At 41.9% G+C, this 22,750-nt stretch overlaps 2 protein-coding genes across 7 annotated transcripts in view; one reads left to right on the forward strand and one right to left on the reverse strand.

The window, feature by feature from the left end:
• FKBP14 (FKBP prolyl isomerase 14) overlaps positions 1 to 9,167 on the reverse strand; it is a 15,235-nt gene extending 6,068 nt beyond the window's left edge. The window contains exons 1-3 of one of the 2 annotated variants that reach the window (XM_019443711.2): positions 8,748 to 9,167; positions 5,474 to 5,625; positions 1,755 to 1,882 (exon numbers count right to left, since the gene is read on the reverse strand). In XM_019443711.2, the coding sequence (XP_019299256.2) occupies positions 1,755 to 1,882; positions 5,474 to 5,625; positions 8,748 to 8,944 (477 nt within the window). In that variant the 5' untranslated portion in view covers positions 8,945 to 9,167. The remainder of the gene's footprint in view (positions 1 to 1,754; positions 1,883 to 5,473; positions 5,626 to 8,747) is intronic. The other variant, XM_019443710.2, reaches the window with a different exon arrangement.
• Positions 9,168 to 10,856: 1,689 nt separating this feature from the next.
• The window catches only part of PLEKHA8 (pleckstrin homology domain containing A8), a 93,120-nt gene continuing 81,226 nt past the window's right edge, over positions 10,857 to 22,750 (forward strand). For 3 of the 5 annotated variants that reach the window (XR_002078456.2, XM_019443703.2, XM_019443706.2), the window contains exon 1: positions 10,859 to 11,322. Coding sequence is in view for 3 of the 5 variants with exons in the window: in XM_019443703.2 (XP_019299248.2) it covers positions 11,283 to 11,322 (40 nt within the window). In the remaining 2 variants the exon portion in view is untranslated. Of the gene's footprint in view, positions 11,323 to 22,750 lie in introns of all 5 variants that reach the window. The other 2 variants (XR_002078455.2, XM_019443708.2) reach the window with 1 other exon arrangement.

Below are 22,750 nucleotides of genomic sequence, written 5' to 3' on the forward strand. Positions count from 1 at the left end.
TGACCATGCCTCATGACCTCCCAATCTCAGAAATTAAAGCAAAATCCAGCCTGATGAGTGCTTACACTAAAAATTTTCACTCTCATTCAGATATTTAAAGACATAAACAAAATCCTGTTCCCAATTACCCACTAGATTGACCATAATGCAGTTTAACCTGTATTTTCATTTTTAATCAGAGCTCTATTACTCCTTCTGTTAGATCAGTAATTTCAAGTCCTCCTTCCTGCCCCTATCGCCAATATACAAACATATGACATATTTATTTTTAAGATTAAGGAGATTTAATGAAGTTGTTAAAAAAAAAAAAAAGGATGATAAGGCCAGATGGATTAATGTAGAATATATCCCTAGGATATACTGTGAGAATAAAGCAAGATGTCAAATATTACGTATATCATGCTATTTTTTATGTAAGAAAAGAGGAAACAGGAATATGTATTCATGTTTGCTTGTATTTGCATAAAGAAACACTGGAAAGATACATTAGAAACTAATAAAACTGGATGCGGAAAGGGACAGATCACATAGAAGAGGATGTGGGTGGGAGAAAAACTTTTTAATAAACACCTTTTTTAATTGGATTGATTTTTTTTTTAACGTTTATTTATTTTTGAGACAGAGAGAGACAGAGCATGAGTGGGGGAGGGGCAGAGAGAGAGGGAGACACAGAATTGGAAGCAGGCTCCAGGCTCTGAGCCATCGGCCCAGAGCCTGACGCGGGGCTCGAACTCACAGACCGTGAGATCGTGACCTGAGCCGAAGTCGGACGCTTAACCGACTGAGCCACCCAGGCGTCCCTGGATTGATTTTTTTTTTTTTAATGTGCTGTATATTTAAGGTTTTTTAAATGAAAGGTTACTGAAATTTACCTTGGATAGAAAAAAGTCCTATGACTGGCAATAGTACAAGGTGTTATAAATTTAGTAGCTGTAGATCATGACCCTATGAGTTCATAATAACTTCGCTTATTTAAGACTTAATCATTTCCTGGCCATTAGAATGAAATTGATCAAAACATAAAAAGGGACTTGATTTCTGACCAGCCAGGCCACAATGGAGAATATGGGCAGACAAAAAAAACTGAGTAGCTCTCTACCTCCAATCCTTTCCTCACAACAGCCAGACTAAGACAGGTGTGTGTAAAAATGGCTGCGAAAGCCTAAATGAATTACAGGGAGAAGACTTCTTCCTTTATCCTTACGCAAACACCAGAACTAAGAGGGGGCTGGGAAAGGTCTTCTGCTCTAGAAAATCCAGACCAGAGTCTCCTTTCTCCAGGTGCTACCCAGAACAAAAGAACCCGGCAGGTGGGCCGTTTGCTGCTAAATGCCAGGAAATTACAACAAAGGGCATTTAACAGCCAGTTGAGTTTTAAACAGAAACTGTCAACAGGAGATATTTCTCCAGACATCCACATTTCTTATATAGCAACTTCAAAATGGGAATTGTCTTAGCAAAATGGACCTTTCAAAAACTCAGAAAGAGGGAAGGATACAGTAAACCTTAAACATGGTGGGGTAGGGGTGGGGGGAGAGGGAAGCAAAAGAATGAATGGTGTTGAGTCTCAATATATTTCTCTCCAAAACAATGATTTCCTATTTTTAAAAAAGCCAATATTCAAAGCATCAGTATTATAAGAAAACTTATAAACAATATTTTATCCAAACAAAGATAAATTTTCTTTAGAAGTATATTTTTTAATAAGTGAAAAGAAACAAGCAAACAAAGGAGTAAGAAGAAGGAAAGATCACCTCATCTTTAGAGAGTTTCCAGTCATCATTAAGATCCATTTCTTGGAATGACTCATGGGATCTTGGTCCATTTCGAATCTCCAAGAGATCAATGTTGAATATCAGTGTACTCTCTGGGGGAATTTTACCTGACATGAAGAGAGACGGAGGTTAACTTTTACTTAAACAATCCCAAAGTTTTGATGACAGGAAACTTATGACACTGAACAAAATATTCTTTTGATTGAATTAAATGAAGAGTCTTCCTAAGGCTATCACATATGATGTGAATTACTTGTAACTATATGTTACTCAAACAAATAGAATAGCAAAGGAATAATCCAAACTGGTAGATCAAAAGCAGTCTGTGTTTGGCTTTGCAATTACAAAATGTTTCATGCACACAAACACACACATACATACAGATGTGCCTAATGGCCTGGTATTAAATTTCAAATATGATTAAGATATTATATATTACATGTCAAGAATGACTTAAAGGGCTGTAGATAATTCAGAGTTAATTATAGTACAAGTGATTTAACTAACTTTGGCGGGGGGGGGGGGGGGGGGGGTGTCACAAAAGTCCAGACCTAGATATACATAGAGTAGTAGCATTTCTACCACTAGGAGGCAGTATCTAACTGAGAGAGATCTGGTGTCCCAGGAGCCGGTATTAAAGCTTAAACTTGCCCCTCTTTAAGCCTATTTCCTCATTTATAGAATGCATTTATAAAATGCAGAATCTGTTGGGAAGATGGAGGAAAATAAAGCTATGCAAAATATTTAGCATTCTGCTTCATAAATAGTAAGCTCTCAATGTATTACTAAAACATAATTCTCTTATAAGCTTTAAAAACAATACAGAAAGGTTCAACAATTTCAGACTTGGGAAACACCTCCTCTGATATAGAACATATATATAATTATATACATATTCTGAAGACATTTCATGAGAGAGAAGAAATTAAAACAAATTTCTGAGAAGGGAGATAAAAATCTTTGAAAACATGAAAAGAGCTCTATTAAAAGTCCCAGGGGCCTTTTCAAAAAAATACTTTCTGGGCAGTATGAACAATTTTTTTTTTTTTTCAATTTGTTTCCTTATAACTGTATTTAACATAAAGGTCTGGGTAAACATTGCAAATATTTCTTAGTCCCCCCCCCCCCCCCATCCAAATCCCACATATTTCTGTCAAAGAGCATTTGTTAAGTATTAAAGAGAACAAAACTTACACTCTGTGCCCAAGCTTACCATTCCAGATCTAGACAGAGAAGGGGCATGCACTAGGTCGTTGATAAAACTGGTGTCTTTCCAAAGGAGACATGCAAACGTGGTACCAAATGACTACAAAATTAGTGTTAAATACACATTAGCAGAATTAGTTTCATGACTCTCAGTTTGGACGAAATGACTCAAATTTAGAACTCTGCTTGTCCTACAGTAAAATTGAGTTAAATACGAGTAAGAGTAATGGATTAACTCTACATATACATTAAAGGTGAGGCAATAAAGATACAGCAGAAAGGTGAAAGAATACATTTGAACATCAGAGAAACATGTTCTAGATACCTGATTTTCTTCTCTAAAGAGATGATTATCATAATAATTGAATTTGGTTAGTAAATTCCATTCTATGCATAAGATCTATATAGCAAGTTCCATTTTAGAATATAATGTTACAAGGGCACCTGGGTGGCTCAGTTGGTTAAGCATCTGACTTCGGCTCAGGTCATGATCTCACGGCTCATGAGTTCGAGCCCCTCCTCAGGCTCTGTGCTGACAGCTCAGAGCCTAGAGCCTGCTTCATGTTCTACGTCTCCCTCTCTCTCTCTGCCCCTCCCCCGCTCATGCTGTCTCTGTCTCTCAAAAATAAATAAACATTAAAAAAAAAAGAATATAATGTTACACATATGGCATTTACTTTCTTCTCTGGAAACTGGGGTTAGGATTCTCACTTTGTAACTGGTTAAGTTTAGACCTAAGGATACTGTGAAGTCTGTTATTGCTACAGTATCAGAGTGGTTCCCTGTCTGGTTCTGGTGACTACTTAATAAATTTTTTTCTTCATTATGTAATACATGCCCATTGTAGAGAATTTGGAAGAGACAGAACCAGAAATAAAAATAATTCCGACCCATCCATTGTTATCATTCTTATTTCCTTGTGATTCACTCTGTGTGTGTATATACTTTTTTCTAATACTTACTCTTGGATATAGTATAGCTTTATTTTCCACTTTTGAATATAACATTATATCTTACCCATTTGGATATAATTTTTTTAATCCTTGAAATGCCATTTTTTAATAACTGGGCCATATTTTAGTTAACCCTTCTCATTACACATTGAAGTTGATTTCAATATTTTTGCTGTTAGAAACAATGTAGTGGGGCACCTGAGTAGCTCAGTCCGTTAAGCTTCAGACTCTGGCTCAGGTCATGAACTTGCCCCATGAGTTTGAACCCCGCATGGGGCTCGCTGCTGTCCGCACAGAGCCAACTTCACCAACTTCAGATCCTCTGTCCCTCTCTCTCTGCCCCTCCCCTGCTTGTACGCTCTCGCTCTCTCTCTCTCTCTCTCTCTCTCAAAAATAAACATTTTAAAACAATGTAGCAATGGACATGCCTGTCCACAAATATTTCTCCTGATACCTGATTATTCCCTTAGGTTAAATTAGAAAGGAAATATATCTTGTGCAGGAAACATCACCTGGCCTCTTGTAAATAGCCCTTTGGAAAGCTGCGTGGCTCCCCACTCACACAGCAGGTGTGCATCCTGGAACAAACTAGCACAAAGTCTCCCGGAATCAGCTAGCCTATTTGCTTCTATTTTGTAACACTCATTTCATGTCACTCCATCAGGTTTTATAAGTGAATTATAACAACAGTTATAAAACAACTTTAACACAAGAATGAAAACAACCCCCCAAAAAAAGCTTTGTTAAAGAAAACTTCAGTTGTGAGCCCCCTGCAGCCCACATCTAAACCCCATTTAATACCTGAATAATCTACATTTCACATGTTCAACTCATCGAAACACTTATGTGGAATAATCTTTCTTTTTGGTGTTAAAATAAATTGATGAGTTTCAGCTGGGGAGGATGAAAACGTTCTGAAACTGGATAGTGGTGATGCTTGTACAACAGTGTGAATGTTCATAATGCCATTGAATCGTACAGTTAAAAGTGGTTAAAATAGGAACCATTATTTTGTAAGTATTGTGCCATAATTTTTTAAAAACCATTCTTGGGGCGCCTGGGTGGCTCAGTCGGTTAAGCGTCCGACTTCGGCTCAGGTCATGATCTCACGGTATGTGAGTTCGAGCCCCACGTTGGGCTCTGTGCTGACTGCTCAGAGCCTGGAGCCTGTTTCAGATTCTGTGTCTCCCTCTCTCTCTGACCCTCCCCCGTTCATGCTCTGTCTCTCTCTGTCTCAAAAATAAATAAACGTTAAAAAAAAAAATTTAAAAACCATTCTTTTGGTTAATATGGTGGTAAATTGGTAATGATAGAGTTAAAGGTTCCAGAACTTTGTATCAGTAGTTCAGTTGACCATTAAGACAGAATGGCTTTAATTTGGCCATCTCAAATGATAATCAAGATGCAATCATACTTAAAAAAAAAAAAATACACATCTTCTACTTCTGGGGGAAAAATACATACTAGTTACGCTGACTTCTGTCTCCTAATCCAGAGAAGAACCCCAATGCTGTAGTAAAAATGTGAAATTGTTATTACCTTTTCCTTCTTTTCCATAGCCCAGGGCAGGAGGAATGGTGAGCTTTCTCTTCTCTCCTACACACATTCCCTTCAGGCCCTGGTCCCAACCTTTGAGAGCCTCCAGGATGCCCAAGGTAAACCAAATGGGCTGACCATTGTTATGTTTGTGACTACAATAGAAAGAAAACATATTAGAACTCTTTAGTAACTTTATTTTTTTATTGATGTGGGAGCATTTTATTCTACCAATAAGTGATTCAGTTTGGGAATTAACAAAAACAGCTATACACATACACACAAAACCAGGTTAATTTTGTAATAATTTAATCCACTGCCCCTATTTCTTGATGCAAATTTCATACAATTGAATCAAGTAGAGAAGGGCAGAGGGAATAATAATAAAAACAGTTAATAATTATTTGAGATTTTACTGTGTACCAGGTATTACCCCAAATTCTTTGCCTCTTTTAACTCTGTGAGAATGATCATATGAGGTAAGTACCATCATTTCCCCATTGTACAGAGGAGGAAACTGAGGTTAAATGTGCTGGTATTTGATCTAACTCCAAACTTCAAGGTCTTAACCACAGCGATGCTGTCCCAGGAATGTCATCCCGGGCAGAAGAGGGAGAAAATCATGGAAAATGGGTGAATTTGGGAAGAAAGAGAAGTTAAGGAGAAGTTACTGCCAAGACAAGTGGGTCCACACCCACATGGACACTGGAGAGTCAGGAGCACAGAATCTTCTAGTCTGCCTATAAACCCTGCTGATGTACAGTCTCGTGATGGCTCTGACAGGTGGAAACGGCTGCTCTTCAACCCGAACCCCAGCTAGATGCTGCCTGCAGGCATTTTCTGTGGGGCTGTGCAGGGAAACCTGGGGGAGTTGTCCCTCAAGGACTGAGGAAGAAGGAAATGATCAAAATATCCTGGCTTAGGACCTGGAGAGAGGCCAGCCTAAGAAACCCAGCCTGCCAAGCTACTGGGGGGCCTGAGGGCTGAATAGCACCTGAGCCCCAGTTCGCTCCTTTTTGGTACATACGGAAAGTATTCTCAAGGATATCGTATAGGTGAGAATGAGAAATCACTCTACTAGGTTTCATGGACACCATGGTTAATTACTAAATCTAGGTAAAAGCCATTACTTCCTCTTTTCTTAATTTCCCCCTATGACTAAAGAAACAAATTGCCAACTGTAGAACACTTGGGAAGGCTGGAAAAGAATAAAGAAGGAAGAAAACAATCTGCCACCCAGTGCTGACTACAGTTTTGGTACATTTCTTGTCACAGCTAAAGGATTTAAGCTATTTACCACACAGGCTGTTACTCTAGACATGGCAAACCTGCCTTACCACAGACCACTTGATGGTACTGCTTCATAAAACTCAGGGTAAGCAGTTCCTGACCATTTACACTGAGGCCGCATGACAACCGTCCCCTCATCAGCTACCAGGACTTTATTTATTTATCTTTTTAATGTTTATTTCTTTTGAGAGAGAGAGGGAGAGACAGAGTATGAGTGGGGGGAGGGGCAGAGAGCAGAGGGAGACAGAATCCGAAGCAGGCTCCAGGCTTTGAGCTGTCCGCACAGAATCCAACGTGGGGCCAAAACCCACAAACCCGCAAGATCGTGACCTGAGCCGAAGTCAGACGTTTAACCGACTGAGCCACCCAGGCGCCCCCCTGCTTTTTTTTAATGGGTACTAGAACTTTAGTAGCAAACTGCTAAATAATGTTGTATGGCTACCACCAAAGGCCAATAGGTTTTTCATTCTGAGACCTGAAAGACAGCAGGCTGTATCCAAAAGAGATCAGACTAAAAATAAAGATGCAGTTGAAAATTTTAAATGCAAACCTTAATCTTGTTTAACATCTACTGTGGCACTGGCCTTGTTGCTAAGAAGGTGGAGCTGTTGAGAATTCTATGGCAAGCCACTGTTTCAGAAATGTTTGCAAAGGCTAACAGAGTTCAGAGAAGAACGCCATTCATTTCTCCAAAACCCGACAGACCAGGTCTGAATGCTCAATAAAGGCAGTTCATCCGAAAATGAGGTCTAGGATGGGTCACAAAGCTTCACTACTTTAGTTCATGCCATTTTCTCTACCTGGAATGTCCTCCTTGCCCCCATTCTCCACCTGGAAGGAACCCTCCACCCATCTTTCAAGACCCAACTCAATTATGATCTCTGGGAAGTCTTTCTCTTACCCCACCCCCCCCAGAGCATCATTAATGCCAGACTCCATTAGGCTTTGCAAACACTTTGAACACTCTGTACTACATAGCATGAGCTATTTACTTGTCATCCTCCTTCCTGTAGATGATGTACTGCTGGAGGACAGGAGCCCACTCTTAAAAGTCACCTTTGCATCCTCAAGGCCTGACTTGTGATCACTCAATAAGGGTTTGTTAGATGGACAGATAAATGAATGGACAAGGATGGAGAAACCAAAAAGTTTTAATCTCCCTAGTCTCAAACACAGGGCCTAACATAAAAGAAATGCTCAATAAATAATCTTGGAATGGAATGAAGAGAATCAATGCCTAATTAGAAATCATTACACTTGTAAAACATCCATGTTGCAATTTCTTTGTTCGTATAGAACAGAAATAATGATAGTGTAACCACCTGAAAATCATTCACTATAGTTATTGGATTCATCTTTCATGGCCATAACCATACCCATCAATGAAATCTTTGAATTTTCTAGAAAGAAAAAAATAATGAAACAAATCATGGGACTATACCTTGACCAAAATGTCATTTGTACGAACAAAAATTAAACAGATCAATAGGCTAGCATTAGCATATCCTACAACAAGCAAATAAATGATTGTGTATTCTGCTCATGAAGTCCCTGCGAAAAGTTTTAAGTAAATTTCACCTACACCAAATTCAAAATGGAATTGAGTCATTTTCCCTTGGGAATGGAGTTTGAGAAATGAAATTCCTTTACAGTTTTTTTCTACTTATTGCCTAATTACACACCTAGATACTTGTGCAATATGTCAAAGATTCTAGTTCTAATTTTTATAGTAAAAATTAACCTTTATCCTTACCACACGTTTCCAAGTTCCAAGGAACTTCAAAGGCACAGTTATTGTCTTTATTGTTTTTAACCAAATTGTTTGTCTTGATTGTCTTTAAACAATTTCCTTTCCCAAAGAAGGAAATAACAGATTTCAATTTTTCAAAAGAGAAGTAAAACCTGATACAGGCTACCTTTCCTGCCAGAGAGCTCGCATAGGTCGACGGGTTCTTCACTATTTTACCTGCGAGGTGTAATTACTTACGTGGAGTGAAATAAGGAGCCATCCTTTTCTAAGTAGCCTTCATAGTGGACCAACATCAAATCTCCCCCTTTGGTCTTGCGATGGCAGATGAACGGCTTCTGAAGCACCTCAATCTTCACTTCTGGTTCAGGGATCAGAGCCCCACTCAAAGAAGTGACCAACAACGTCAGCACCGCGTTCCACAAAAAAAGCCTCATGCTGCTGGCGCAGGAAAGTTCCTACAAAAACAGAGAAAGGGCCCCCGACCTCATAGAACTAAGAAAGTATTTGAAGGCTTCAAGACAACGGCCTTTGGCAAGTTCATGACTACCGCTTCCCAGCAGACGTGGCACACTTACTACGACAACTTTCCCACGTAATGCGAACCCACCTCTAAAGCGTTAAACCCCAAACCCGGGCCTGACTGGCTCTCACAGGTTGGCTCTTGGGAACGATGGCTCCCCATTGGCTAGCAGTGCAGTCCGCCGGAGCCTCTCAAGCCAATGATGCTGCAATAATTACAGCTGGGCGGAGCCAGGACTTGGTCAGGCCGCGAAGCACAGGGAGGGGTCCTAGAGAAAGGCGGATTAAAGAATTCCACAACCTTGGACTTTGGGAGATCCCTGGGGAACGCAGCTAACCGGAAACTCCTCCGGCAGATTTACAGCTGTGATGTTCCCCCGCTGAGCGTGCTGAGCCCCCAGGCTAAGTGAAAAGGTAGCGGTATCCGGCAAGTCCTGTTTACTCTTGCGCACGCTGAGAGGTTACTCCCCGCCCCTAGGAGTCCACAATCCTGTATTGTTACTTAACTTACAGTATAAACGATAAAGGCTTAAATATTTCTGTAGGGTTCGCAAAGCGCATTCCCGTTGCGTAAACCTCACTACACTGCCAGTAAGGCAGGTTCTTTAATCCCATTTAAATGATAAATGTATCTGGGCAAGGAGAGGTTAAGGGTCCTGCTTAAAATTGTTCAGCCCCAAAGCATTTGAGCTCCGCCTTCAAACCCGGTCTTCTGATTCATTCTACAACACCGCATAATGTTATGGCTGCTAACAGTTTATCTCTTAGTGACTTTAATGTAGAAGGTAAATAATAGCTTCTATCGAGGAGACGGACGTGCAGACCTCCACTTTATAGAAGAAACAGTAATCACAGTTACGAGTTACACTGGCTCATCTTAGCTTAAAATTATTAGCTTTACATTTTTCGCCTAATTTCAAAAGCAACACATGTTCATTACAGTCGATTTGGAAGAAACTGGAAAGCACAAAAGTAGGTTTTCCAGTTAAAATAAAAGAGCCGAATTAAACATGAATTTCAGATAAACAACGAATCCGTTGTTCTGTATTTTTGCTAAATCTGGCAATCTTATGCCAAAGAAAAAGAGAAAAAGAGATCGCCTATAGCGCCACCATCTACAAATAATCATCTTAACATTTTGGTTCATGCTTCGGTGAAATAGGCTTAAAAGAAATTAGATCAGATTGTACACTTTCTTTCATAACATGCTCTTTCCACTTAATCTATCGCTAACATTTTCCCTGGTCAAACATCCTTGGCACAGTACTTTCTCACATTTTAATATGCTTAGGAATCCTCTAGAGTATCTGTTAAAATGCAGATTTCAACTCAGGAGGCCTGGGCTCGCCGTGAGTTCCTGCAATTTTGACTAGCTCCTAGGTGATGCTAATTCTGCTGTCCGTGGACCGCACTTCCAATAGCTAGGCCTTAGAGTTTAAACATGTTTACTAGCCACACTGTATTCTATCGTGAAATTCCCGTCAACTCCGTACGCTCTATTGCTAGCTGCCTCGATTTTCTGGCATCAATTAGCCTTGAAACAAGATTTGGACCCTGGGGGCTATAACACAGGAGGCACCCTAAGGGGCCACACTAACCCTCAAACATCCAGAGGTGGGTCCGGCCCCACCTACGGTACCATTAATAGTCTGGACTGTGTCCCGCATCGTCTCATAGGTCGCCCTTCTCCACTCTGACGCAACACCTACTCTCAAGCCCACTTCCCAGGACTCAATTTCCCTGCCTGCAATTGCCGCTACGTCACCCCGCCGCCGCCGCAGTCGCAGCCAAACCCCGGAGTGGACCTTGGGAACGTGCGCGCGAGCGGCGCACTAGGCATGCGCGAGCGGGCCCCGGGCCCGGCGCGTCGAGGATTCAGGTAGCGCGCTGTGGTACCGCCAGCCACCGGTTCCCTCGCGACAGTGGCCCCTTGGAGGCTGCAGCCACCACTCGGGCCCACCCAGTGCCTTCGCCTCCCTGTGAACAGCGCGCCGCTCCACCGCACGGGGGCCCTGGCCGGCCGCGTCCTCACGTGCCCAGGCCGCCGCAGTGACCACGCCCCCGGGCCGAGGATGTGAGGCTGGCCGGGTGTCCCCGCACCGGGCCCGGGCGCCGGGAGTCGGCGGCTCGGCAGCTCTGGGCGATGGCCCTGCTGCCGGTGCTCCTCGCCTCCTGGGGCCTGGGGCAGTGAGGGGGCCGGCGGGTGAAGGGAAACGGCCCCGGCGCGGCGGGGGCCAAGGGGCCGCGGGCGACATGGAGGGGGTGCTGTACAAGTGGACCAACTATCTGAGCGGTGAGTGGGGGGCGCGCCAGGCGCCGGGTCCTTTGTTTGAGCGGCGGGAGGGCGGCGTCGGACGCGCGTCCCCGGGGGTCGGGGTCACAGCCCCTAGTGAAACCGGAGAGGCCTGAACGGGTCGGGGATACTTGCCCAAAGCCGTTCTCACGGGGCCGTGTCACCCATGTTGTAAGGACACAGTCCTCTGCTGGGGCTGGGTGAGGCCCATAACTGCCCTTTCGCTTCAAGGAAAGCTACAAAATACAGAGGTTTGGGGTGACTGGAAAGGCTCGATGCCCTCGGCGTCAGCGGGAAGGAGGCGCTGACTCCCGCAGTGGGGGTCTTCTAGGAGCCTATCGAATTCTGGCGAAGGAGCTGGTCTCGCCCGCCCAGCAGAGAGGTTGGAAGGTTTCCTATGAATGCTAGAGGTGACTTGGAATTCCAGAGGTGAAAGGTCCTTTTTCAAACAAAGTCCCCAGTGCAAACACTTTCTCTTTGTCACTTTCGGAGTCATCTGCGTGCGGACCAAGATATCAGAATTCCATCTCAATAGTTCAAAGCTCCAAAGTATGTACACGGTTTTTGCTTTTCTCACTTGAGCGTTCTTTTTGTTTTACAGACCCAGAAATTCCCACAAAATGAAACGGTAGCAACTGTTTTGTTGCCCTGCTGAGCAGAATGGCTTAAAAATATACTCTGCCCCCTTTCCAATGTGTGGAAGTACCTTCCTTCATATCTTGTAAGGTCGTAACTATTCTCCAACCGTGAATATGATTCAGAACAAGCATATTTTCGTTTTTGCAACCAGTATTTAGTAAAAGCCTTCTGCATGCTAGCAACTGTGTTAGGCACCATTTTGGAATTAAACTTTATTATGGAAAAAGAGCTGGGCACTTTTAATAGCAGTGTATTTGAAACCAGAGGTATTCCCAGTATCTCTTATAGTGGGAGAGATATATTTTCCCATCCTTTGATAGAACAGGACAGTTAAAAAAAATTTCATTAATGTTTATTTATTTTTGAGAGAGAGAGAGAGAGCTCAAGCAGGGGAGGGGCAGAGAGAGAGAGGGAGACACAGAATCCGAAACAGGCTCTAGGCTAAGAGCTGTCAGCACAGAGCCGGATGCAGTCTCCAGCTAATGAACTGTGAGATCATGACCTGAACCGAAGTTGGCCGCTCAACCGACTGAGCCACCCAGGCGCCCCAGGACTGGACAGTTTTTTAAATGTTTTAGTGTGGTGATGCTCTAGGGTAGTTTAAGGACTCATGTGTCTGTGAGGATCAGTTGGCATATTGACTTTGATGAGGTTACACAGCACAGCCAAAAGTGCACCTGTTGGCTGTACCCAGAATCTCTTCCTTTTGCAGACTGTGGTTAGAGGTGAGTTGTTTATTTTTCTGATATTCATTAGTAAAGACTGAGTGAAGAAAGGTGTTTTAGAAGACCTGGCCTAGTGCTCGCTTCGGCAACACATATACTAGAAGACCTGGCCTTGGCTTTTGAGGACTTTCTTTGATGTCAAATGGTTCAATTAGATGTGGGTAACTCGTGGCTGGGCTTTGGTGAATGTCCAAGGCTCATTAACACTCTACTAATCTAAAGGGAGCATGCTTGATCAGGTAATTTGTCTTTCAGGTATCTCCAAGTTCTGAGATATATGGATCCTAACCCCTTGAGTAAAATTTAGTGCCTGGTCTTTCACCCCTTTCCATTACACATGCTTTTTAACTTTTTTCTTTCATCCTGAACACTCTTCCTTCTTTTTTTCCATCCCCCTCCCCTGCCTTTTTTTTTTTTTCCTCCTCACTTTTCTTACTCTCATCCTCCTTTATATAGAAAGTTTAGTCTGTGTGTATAGTACCTGCTTCCTGGTTGGTTTTTTTCCCCCTGACTGTTGTTATGTATTCTTCAATACAGCAAAATTTCTCTAGAAGGATCTTTTGGAATCTTTATCATGTGATGCCTGTACCATCTGTCTAGTTGGAAAAGAGTCTCCTTTTTTCTGCCCCAAGTAAGAGAAGTTAATTCTGCGATTGGTGCCAGGGTGGAAGCCCTAAAAACGGGAGCCTGGAGCCATTGCCAGAGGCAGCTGTCCTCATATCATGCTGCTTGTTCCCTTGACCCACATGCCACCTCATTGTGGGCATAGTGTTCATAGAAGCCCATCACACCACCGGGTACTTTTACTGGATATACTTAGAATTATTTTTTAGCACACTGTCTTTCATCAGGAGATAAATTTACTTTGGAACGAAATGGTATAGCCTAGGAGGAACAAATGCATTCTCATTTCTTCCACCCTCCTATGTGAGATAGTCTCCCAAAAGAACATAGTGTGACTGTTAATGACAAGCTTTGATGAAGACATTACTACTTTTTCTTCTTCTGATGCTTGTTTTTAAAAGTTACATTAAAAAAAATTTTTTTTTATGTTTATTTTTGAGAGACAGAAACAGAGCATAAGCAAGGGAGGGGCAGAGAGAGAGAGAGATACAGAATCCGAAGCAGGCTCCAGGCTGTGAGCTGTCAGCACAGAGCCCAACGTGGGGCTTGAACTCACGTACCGTGAGATTGTGACCTGAACTGAAATCAGACGCTTAACCGACTGAGCCACCAAGCGCCCCTAAAAGTAACATGTTTTCGGGTTGCCTGGGTGGCTCAGTCGGTTAAGCGTCCAACTCTTTTATTTATTTTTTTTAACATTTTGTTTTTTGAGAGACAGAGGACAGGCAGGAGAGGGGCAGAGAGAGAGGAAGACACAGAATCCAAAGCAGGCTCCAGGCTCTAAGCGGTCAGCAGAGGGCCCGATATGGGGCTTGAACCCACGAACCTGAGATCATGACCTGAGCTAAAGTTGGATGCTCAACCAACTGAGCCACTCAGGCACCCCAACATCCGACTCTTGCTTTCACCTCAGGTTATGATCTCACATTTGTGGGTTCAAGCCCCACATCAGGCTCTCACTAACAACATGGAGCCTGCTTGGGATTCTCTCCTCCCTCTCTGCCCCTCCCCCATGCTCTTTCTCTCTTTCTCTCTCAAAATAAATAAACTTTTTAAAAAAAGTAATGTTTTTCCTTAGGGTTTTGCACACAGTAATTTTATTTTATTTATTTTTTTTTTTTATTATTTTTTTTTATTTTTTAATATATGAAATTTACTGTCAAATTGGTTTCCATACAACACCCAGTGCTCATCCCAAAAGGTGCCCTCCTCAATACCCATCACCCACCCTGCCCTCCCTCCCACCCCGCCCTCCCTCCCACCCCCCATCAACCCTCAGTTTGTTCTCAGTTTTTAACAGTCTCTATGCTTTGGCTCTCTCCCACTCTAACCTCTTTTTTTTTTTTTTTTTTTTTTTTTTCCTTCCCCTCCCCCATGGGTTTCTGTTATGTTTCTCAGGATCCACATAAGAGTGAAACCATATGGTATCTGTCTTTCTCTGTATGGCTTATTTCACTTAGCATCACACTCTCCAGTTCCATCCATGTTGCTACAAAAGGCCATATTTCATTTTTTCTCATTGCCACGTAGTATTCCATTGTGTATATAAACCACAATTTCTTTATCCATTCATCAGTTGATGGACATTTAGGCTCTTTCCATAATTTGGCTATTGTTGAGAGTGCTGCTATAAACATTGGGGTACAAGTGCCCCTATGCATCAGTACTCCTGTATCCCTTGGATAAATTCCTAGCAGTGCTATTGCTGGGTCATAGGGTAGGTCTATTTTTAATTTTCTGAGGAACCTCCACACTGCTTTCCAGAGCGGCTGCACCAATTTGCATTCCCACCAACAGTGCAAGAGGGTTCCTGTTTCTCCACATCCTCTCCAGCATCTATAGTCTCCTGATTTCTTCATTTTGGCCACTCTGACTGGCGTGAGGTGGTATCTGAGTGTGGTTTTGATTTGTATTTCCCTGATAAGGAGCGACGTTGAACATCTTTTCATTGCACACAGTAATTTTAAAATAGATATCCCAGGGGCACCTGGATGGTCAGTCGGTTGAGCCTCCGACTTTGGCTCAGGTCATGATCTCACGGTCATGAGTTCGAGCCCCCGTCAGGCTCTGTGCTGACAGCCCAGAGCCTGGAGCCTGCTTCAGATTCTGTGTCCCCCTCTCTCTTTGCCCCTCCCTCGCTCTCACGCTGTCTCTCTCTCTCTCTCTCTCAAAAATAGATAAACATTAAAATAGATATCCCAGCCACAGTTTTTCTTCGTTGTGAATTTTTCTCTAAATGGTCGTATCTGTTTGTGTAATTTTGTCATGCCCACAGCTTGATATGGGAAGTCTTTTGTCAAATCTGAGTAGAGAAGTTAGGAGATCAGTTTGTTAGCTGATCCTTTTAATGCTTGGAGGATATTGTTAATTTCATTTGCCATCTACTGTGTGCTGGGCACTATTATGTTAGGCACAGGGCAAGCAACACTGAACAAGACAGACACAGTCCCTGCCTTTCTTGAGCTTACAGTCTGATGGGGGAGAAAGACGTTTATTGGAAGTACTTAGAAGCGTGTTCCAAGTGTGTGTGAGTTGGGGAGAAGGGAAGAAGAGAAGCTAGTTTGGGTCACTGGGGGAGGCTTCTCTGAAGAAAAGATTTAAGCAGAACCTGAAGGATAAATAGAAGCTAGCTAGTTGGCGAGGCCAAGGCAGAGGTGCATTTGGAGCCTGTGAGGAAGAACTTTTTAGCTACGGGGAATGTCGGTATGAGGTATGAAGGCCGTAAAGCAGGACAGAGGTGAGTGAGTGAGGAAAGGAAAGAAGACCTGAAAGGCTGCAGAGCTTAGTGTGAGGCTCCAACAAGGCTGCAGGGGTGGATAAGAAGCTTGAAAGGCCCCTGCCTATCTCTTATGCTGGTGTAAACACCATGGGGTGGTAGGAGTATACGAAAGAGAGAGAAATGATGAGAGTGTTTAAACACTTACTTTGTTGGCATTTATTGTACTTTGCCAAATACTGTAGTTATTTTGTGAGTTTCTCTTGCCTCTTTAATCAACCGGTAGGTATCATTTACTGAAAGTTGGAAACATCATCAAACCCAGAGAATAGCATTTAAATTGCTTGCATGAGTATAGTACTAAAATAGAGAAATAGAAACAGTCTCTTTTCCTGACACACTAGGCATATGCAGGTACCCTGTGCTCCTTAAAAGGAAAATGAAAAAAGAGAGAGAGAAAACTTACGTGTATTTTCTTTAACAGCCCTGAGCCATCCCACTTTTTAAACATCAGAACACTAGACATTCTGGAATTTAGCGTCACACCTTCTCTTTAGACATTAGAGGATTAAACCTGGAATGAAAAGGAAATATGGATCAAACATTTCACAAATCCCTATATTGTGTGAAATGTAGAGCTAGGCATTGTATGTTTGTTATTCATATCTTTCAAGCCCTAAATGTTGGCCAAGGAATATTATACCTGCTCGGTTGTAAATTAATAGTAGAACCATAGTTGAGGCATTAAAGAGACCTAAAATCTGATACCAGCTCTGCCGCTGCAAGCTTCAGACTCACTTTACCATTCTGAGCTTAACGTCTTCCTCCATAAAAATGATGAGATTTACCAGTCAATAATTATAAAAATAGTAAAAGATTTTGCGACGTTCTAGGCACTATTCTAAACATTTTACGAGTATTAACTCATTTAATCTTCACATCCATTTTCCAGATGAAGATATTGAGACACAGAAAGGTCAAGGAACTGGCCCAAGGTCACACAGTTAGTAAGTGGCTCCGAAGTCATTGCTCCATTACATAATACCTTGAAAGGTCCTTCCTGCTTGATCATTATATAATTCTAGCTGATTCATAATGCACCTATATTTAAAATATGTTGACCTAGAATAGCAGACTCCATTTGGGGGTAGGAGGAAGGGAGGAGTTCAGGAGTGAGGAAGACTTTGCTCAGTGTTGTGCCTATGTTTTGTCATAAGGAAGTTTTCTGAACTGTGCTGTGAGCTTTCTACTTTGCCATTTTAGGTCCCTTTCCTGCCCGTTCAGCAAGCGGGAGGGCTGCTGCCCTGAGCTCTATCCAGCTGCAGGCTTCGTGGGCCTGGCCAGCAGGTTAGGGCACAACACATTGCAGTACTGCATTCCAGAAATAACAAAAGCTTGCATCATGCTGACCAGATGGTTGTCTGGGAAGGTGCGATAATTTTGCTTACTGCCCCCCAACGCAGGTTTAGGAAGGTGACTCTTGCCCGTATACGTTTGTGCTGTGTAAAAAGGACATCTGGAATGTGAGTGATCCAGAGCAAGATTCTCATGGTCTCATAACCACTGATCAGCATTTTTTGTTGTTGTTTTAACATCTTTATTGAGATAATAATTCACCCATCATAAATTTCACCATTTAAAGTATACTGGTTAGTAGTTTTTAGTGTGCAGTCATCGCCACAATTTAAAAATATTTGCATTATCCCCAAACGAAACCCAGTTAGCATTCACTCCCACCCCACCCCACTCTTACCCTTGACAACCACTAATCTTCTGTCTGTGTAAACTTGCCTATTCTAGACATTTCATATAAAGGGGATCATACATTATGTGTTCTTTTGTGACTGGCTTCTTTTACCTAGCATAATATTTTTGGGGGTTCGTGAATGTATAGCATCTATCAGTACTTCATTTATTTTTATTGCAAATAATACTCCGTTGTATGGATATACCATATTTTGTGTATCCATTCATCAATTGGAAATTTGAGTTGCTCCATTTTTTTGGTTATTATGAGTAATGGTGCTGTGAATATTTGTGTTGGCTTTTTGTGTGGACATGTTTTCATTTCTCTTGAATATAAACCTAGGAGGGGAATTATTGGGTTGTATGGTAACTCTTTTTGTTTAACAGTTTGGGGGGAATTGGGGCACCTGGGTGGCTTGGTCAGTTAAGTATCCGGCTCTTGATCTCAGCTCAGATCTTGACCTCGGGGTTGTGAGTTCAAGCCCCATGTTGGGTGTAGAGATTACTTAAATAAACTTAAACAACGACAACAACAACAAAAACACCACACAACCAAACTTTTCCAAACTGGCTGCACCATGTTACAATCTTATCAGTAATGAAAGAATTTCTTCACATTCTCACCAACACTCATTATTATCTGTCTTTTTTCTTATATCCATTCCAGTGAGTGTGAAGTGTTATCTCCTTGTGGTTTTGATTTATATTTCTCTAATGACTAATGATATTGATCATCTTTTCATGTGCTTATGAACCATTCGTGTATCTTAGGAGAAATGTCCATTTACAGCCTTTGCCCACTTGTTGTTTGAGCTCTTTTTTCATTATGGAATTATAATTCTTTATTCTGCATACAGGTTCCTTATCTAATACATGATTTGCAGATATTGTTCCTGTTCTGTAGATTACCTTTTACTTTTTTGATGGTCTCATTTGTAGCACAGAAGTTTTTAATTTTGGTGTCCAGTTTATTGATTTTTTTTTTTCTTTTATCGCTTGTGCTTTTAGTTTCATTCTTAGGAAACTATTGTCTAACTTAACACAAGGTCATAAAGATTTACTCCTGTTTTTTTCCTGAGTTTTTAGTTTGAGCTCCTACATTTAGGTCTGTGGTCCATTTTAAACTAATTTTTGTGGGGCGCCTGGGTGGCTCAGTCAGTTAAACGTCTGACTTCAGCTCAGGTCATGATCTCACTGCTCGTGAGTTCGATCCCTGCATCGGGCTCTGTGCTGACAGCTCGGAGCCTGGAGCCTGCTTCAGATTCTGTGTCTCCCTCTCTGTGCCCTTCCCCTGCTCGTGCTCTTTCTTTCTCTCTCTCTCTCTCTCTCTCTCTGTCTCTCAAATATAAAATAAAACATAATAATAAATAAACTAATTTTTGTGTATGATGTGAGTTAAGGGTCACCTTCATTGTTTACATTCTTTGCCATATCCAATGTTCAACTCTTTATTCATGATTTCAGTGACAGGGCCATGGGCCAGTATATTCAAATGCTGTAAATGAAAATGGTTGAAGTCTGTAAGCCCTGAGTTGAAAGTTCTGCTCTGCTACTTACTAATGCTGACACCTTGAGCAAGTTACTTAATCTCCCTGAGCCTCAGTTTTAAGATGACAGCAAGAATAATAGCCATACTAGGTTTTTTACAAAGATGAAATGGATAACATATATGAACCTGTCTAGTACATAGTTCACTTACTGTTAGATTAATTGGACAACTGTTTTGATTAATGATGCCAGAAAAATTCAGTTGTTGGTTTTGTCTGTATGCAAATTGAGTCTCCTCATTGGTTCTGAAAGTGTATGTATCCTGAATTCTTTTTTTTTTTTTTTTGTTTATTTATTTTGAGAGTGAGAATAAGCATGAGCGGGGGAGGAGCAGAGAGAGAAGGGGAGAGAGAATCCCAAGCAGGCTCTGTGCTGATAGGCCTGTGCTCGAACCCACAAACCGTGAGTGAGATCATGACCTGAGTGGCTATCAAGAGTCAGACGCTTAACCAACTGAGCCACCTAGGTGCCCCTAACCTGAATTTTTTAAATCCTCCTTTTGGAAGTTGGAGTGATATAATCTATAAAGGAAAATACTCCAATGAGCCATCAGAATCTTGGAATTGACTCTGTAGTCCTATGACAGTCATTGTTTTGAATGAATGCTGATTACAGATCACATAATTCTGTGTACCACTGTAATGTTGCCTCTAGCAAAAATTAATAATTTGTTAAGGAACATGAGAGATATTAGACCATTGCCTTATTGGCACTCCCTCAAAAGCAGCACCAGTCTTTCCATTAATTCTGATGTGTGATGTGGTTGGAGATGTTAGGAGTGACCATGGTCTCAGGTCATTGATGTGGTCTGTGGACAGGAGGCCTGAGGACCATTGTTCTCAGACTGTGCTCTCAGTGTTCAATCTTTACCATTTCCTGTTACTATTACTTTCATATTGTTTAGAATTGAGCAAAAGCCCAATTAAACTCCATTAGGAATAGATTTGGAACAGGTAAGAAAGTAGGCAACGGAGCTTTGCTGGACAGAAAACAAATGAATAGACAACAGGGAGGTCCAAAAAATACTGTGATGCTTGGGCATTTCTCTCCCTGGATCCATTTTCAAGTTGGCTGGTGGAGGGTGTGACAGTAGCAGAAGAGATGGAAAAGTGAGTAACTTAGAGTTAGCCAGAGAGAGGGCTGACCTTTCTCAGTATTTGTGTTACATCAAAGGAAGCAAAATATCATTTGCTTGAGAATCTACTCCTTTAGGTAGAATTGTTCCTGTATAGTCCAAGACAAGGATGGCTCTGTCTTGATTTTTAAATACCAGAGGAAAGGTTTCAACATTCTACTTTTAACACAGTCTAATAGCTCCCCGTCAGTCATTCATTCACTGAGAATGGATGGAACACTAGCATCAACTCTTACTATACCCTGTGTGGATATTAGGGATACTGTTTTGAGTAAGACATGATCCCTGTTCTCAAGGAGATAATAGGCTTGTGGCTGTCCTTCTTAACTATGAAAAGTGCCTTGCTAAATTCGGCTAAATTCATGATTTTGTCCCTTAAGCCTTTACATGGTTGCTTCAAGGCTATGGCTTGACAAAGCTCAGAAGAGCTACACTGCATGTAGCTGGTCCCTAGGTGTAGGGGGTTAGCTCTTACCTATCATCCTCTGGAGTCTTGGAATTTTAAAGGCAAATTTGGGGCATCCCTGACAGGCTGGAATGTTAAAGTCTTTGGTCATCCAGGTTGACATCACAAATATCTTTTTGCTTTTTTTAATGTTTATTTGTTTTTTTGAGAGAGAGAGCGAGAAACACAGTGTGAGCAGGGGAGGGGCAGAGAGAGGGAGACACAGAATATGAAGCAGGCTCCAGGCTCTGAGCCGTCAGCACCAAGCCTGATGTGGGGCTCAAACTCACAAACTGTGAGATCATGACCTGAGCCAAAGTCGGATGCTTAACTGAGTGAGCCACCCAGACGCCCCATGGGATAGGATTAGATTACCAAGCCAAGCCTGAGAGTTTTGAATTGGTGAGGAGTCACTTGGGATTTCTGAATAGGAAGAAAGAACAGGTAAAAACAGTACATAAGGAAGATTCAGCTGGCTAAAACATGATAAGGGAGGAGAAAACACTGAAATAACTGGAACACAATGATGATGGAAGGGGAGGAGGGAGGCAGTATCCTCCATTTCACAGATGAATAAACCAAGGCTCGTAAGATAAATAATTGACTTCGAATCACACAACAAATAAACCTTGAGCCAGGTCTGCCTGGCTTTTGTGCTTCCCATGATTTTACACCATACGCCTCAACATGGGCATGGTGTAACACTGAAGGCAAGAGTGGAGAAGAGTGTGATTGGGCAAGACTTAGTGACTGACCTGGAGGGATGGGGCAGAAAGTGACCCTCAGGTTTGGAGCTGGGGTAGTGAGAGGTTGCTGGGTTTGTTAAGAGTGACATTATAATCAGAAGGAAGAGGATGTGTTAAACCTTAGATACTCAGTTTCATCCGTCTGTCTGTTTGTAAATTGGAAAGTAATGCCCAGAGGAATTAAGTGACATGCTCAGGATGACACATCTAGATGTTATGAGTCTGAACTTGAACAACCAACATTTCCTATTTTCTTGAGGAAGGTGATGGTGGAACATATGAGAAGCATTGCCCAGAACAAATAAATATAACAAATGTCCAGTTTGATAGCCCAAAGCACAGACAGAGGTAACTTACAGCAGGCTCCAACAGAAGGTTCTAAAGAGAATTTGATTTAATATATTGTAATTATAGTCTCCTCACCATCTGCATGCCTTACTCCCCAGTAGGCTGTCACTCTTTGAAGCCTGGGATCATCTTTTCTCTTAATCTCCAAGCCTGGCAAATTATAACTGCTCAAAAAATGCTTTGTGAATTAATTAATGGTAAATTAAGAAGCCTGTAATTTAGCTAGTGCTTGGTTATTATCTGTTACTATTAGGGATGTCTCCTCCTTCCTCCTTCCCAGCTGCAGCAAAAGTCTTATGACTGACCTGGCAGAAGAACCACAGCCTTGTTATCCACTGTCCTGTCTGGAGTTCCTCTGGGGAGGCTGAGCTATGGGCAAGGGTTTTGGTGAGGTAGAATATGGCTGAGCACCCATAGCTGGACATGGAAAACACCAAGACTGTGGCGGTCAGGACTGAGTAACTGCTTTGCTTCAATTTAGAAATGGTAGATTTTCACACCATTAATGTATCTGTAAAATATCTATAACATGATATATTATGACCATCATGTAATATATATGAGTTATGAACACAGCAACCATTAATTTATGGTGAACAAATTAAGTCTTGACTCACCACTTCAGAAAGGTTGTTAATTCTGTGAAGAAATTTAATCTTTCTTGACACTAGTTAATTTCTCTTGAAATAGATGCTGCAAAAGAATTAAGTTTCCTGTTACTTTGAATCAAGATAGAGGTTTACAGGTTTTGAAAAC

This window comes from Panthera pardus, unplaced genomic scaffold (assembly GCF_024362965.1).
Source record: "Panthera pardus isolate Hobbes unplaced genomic scaffold, ASM2436296v1 HiC_scaffold_8, whole genome shotgun sequence".
In the NCBI taxonomy this organism is placed as follows: Eukaryota; Metazoa; Chordata; class Mammalia; order Carnivora; family Felidae; genus Panthera; species Panthera pardus.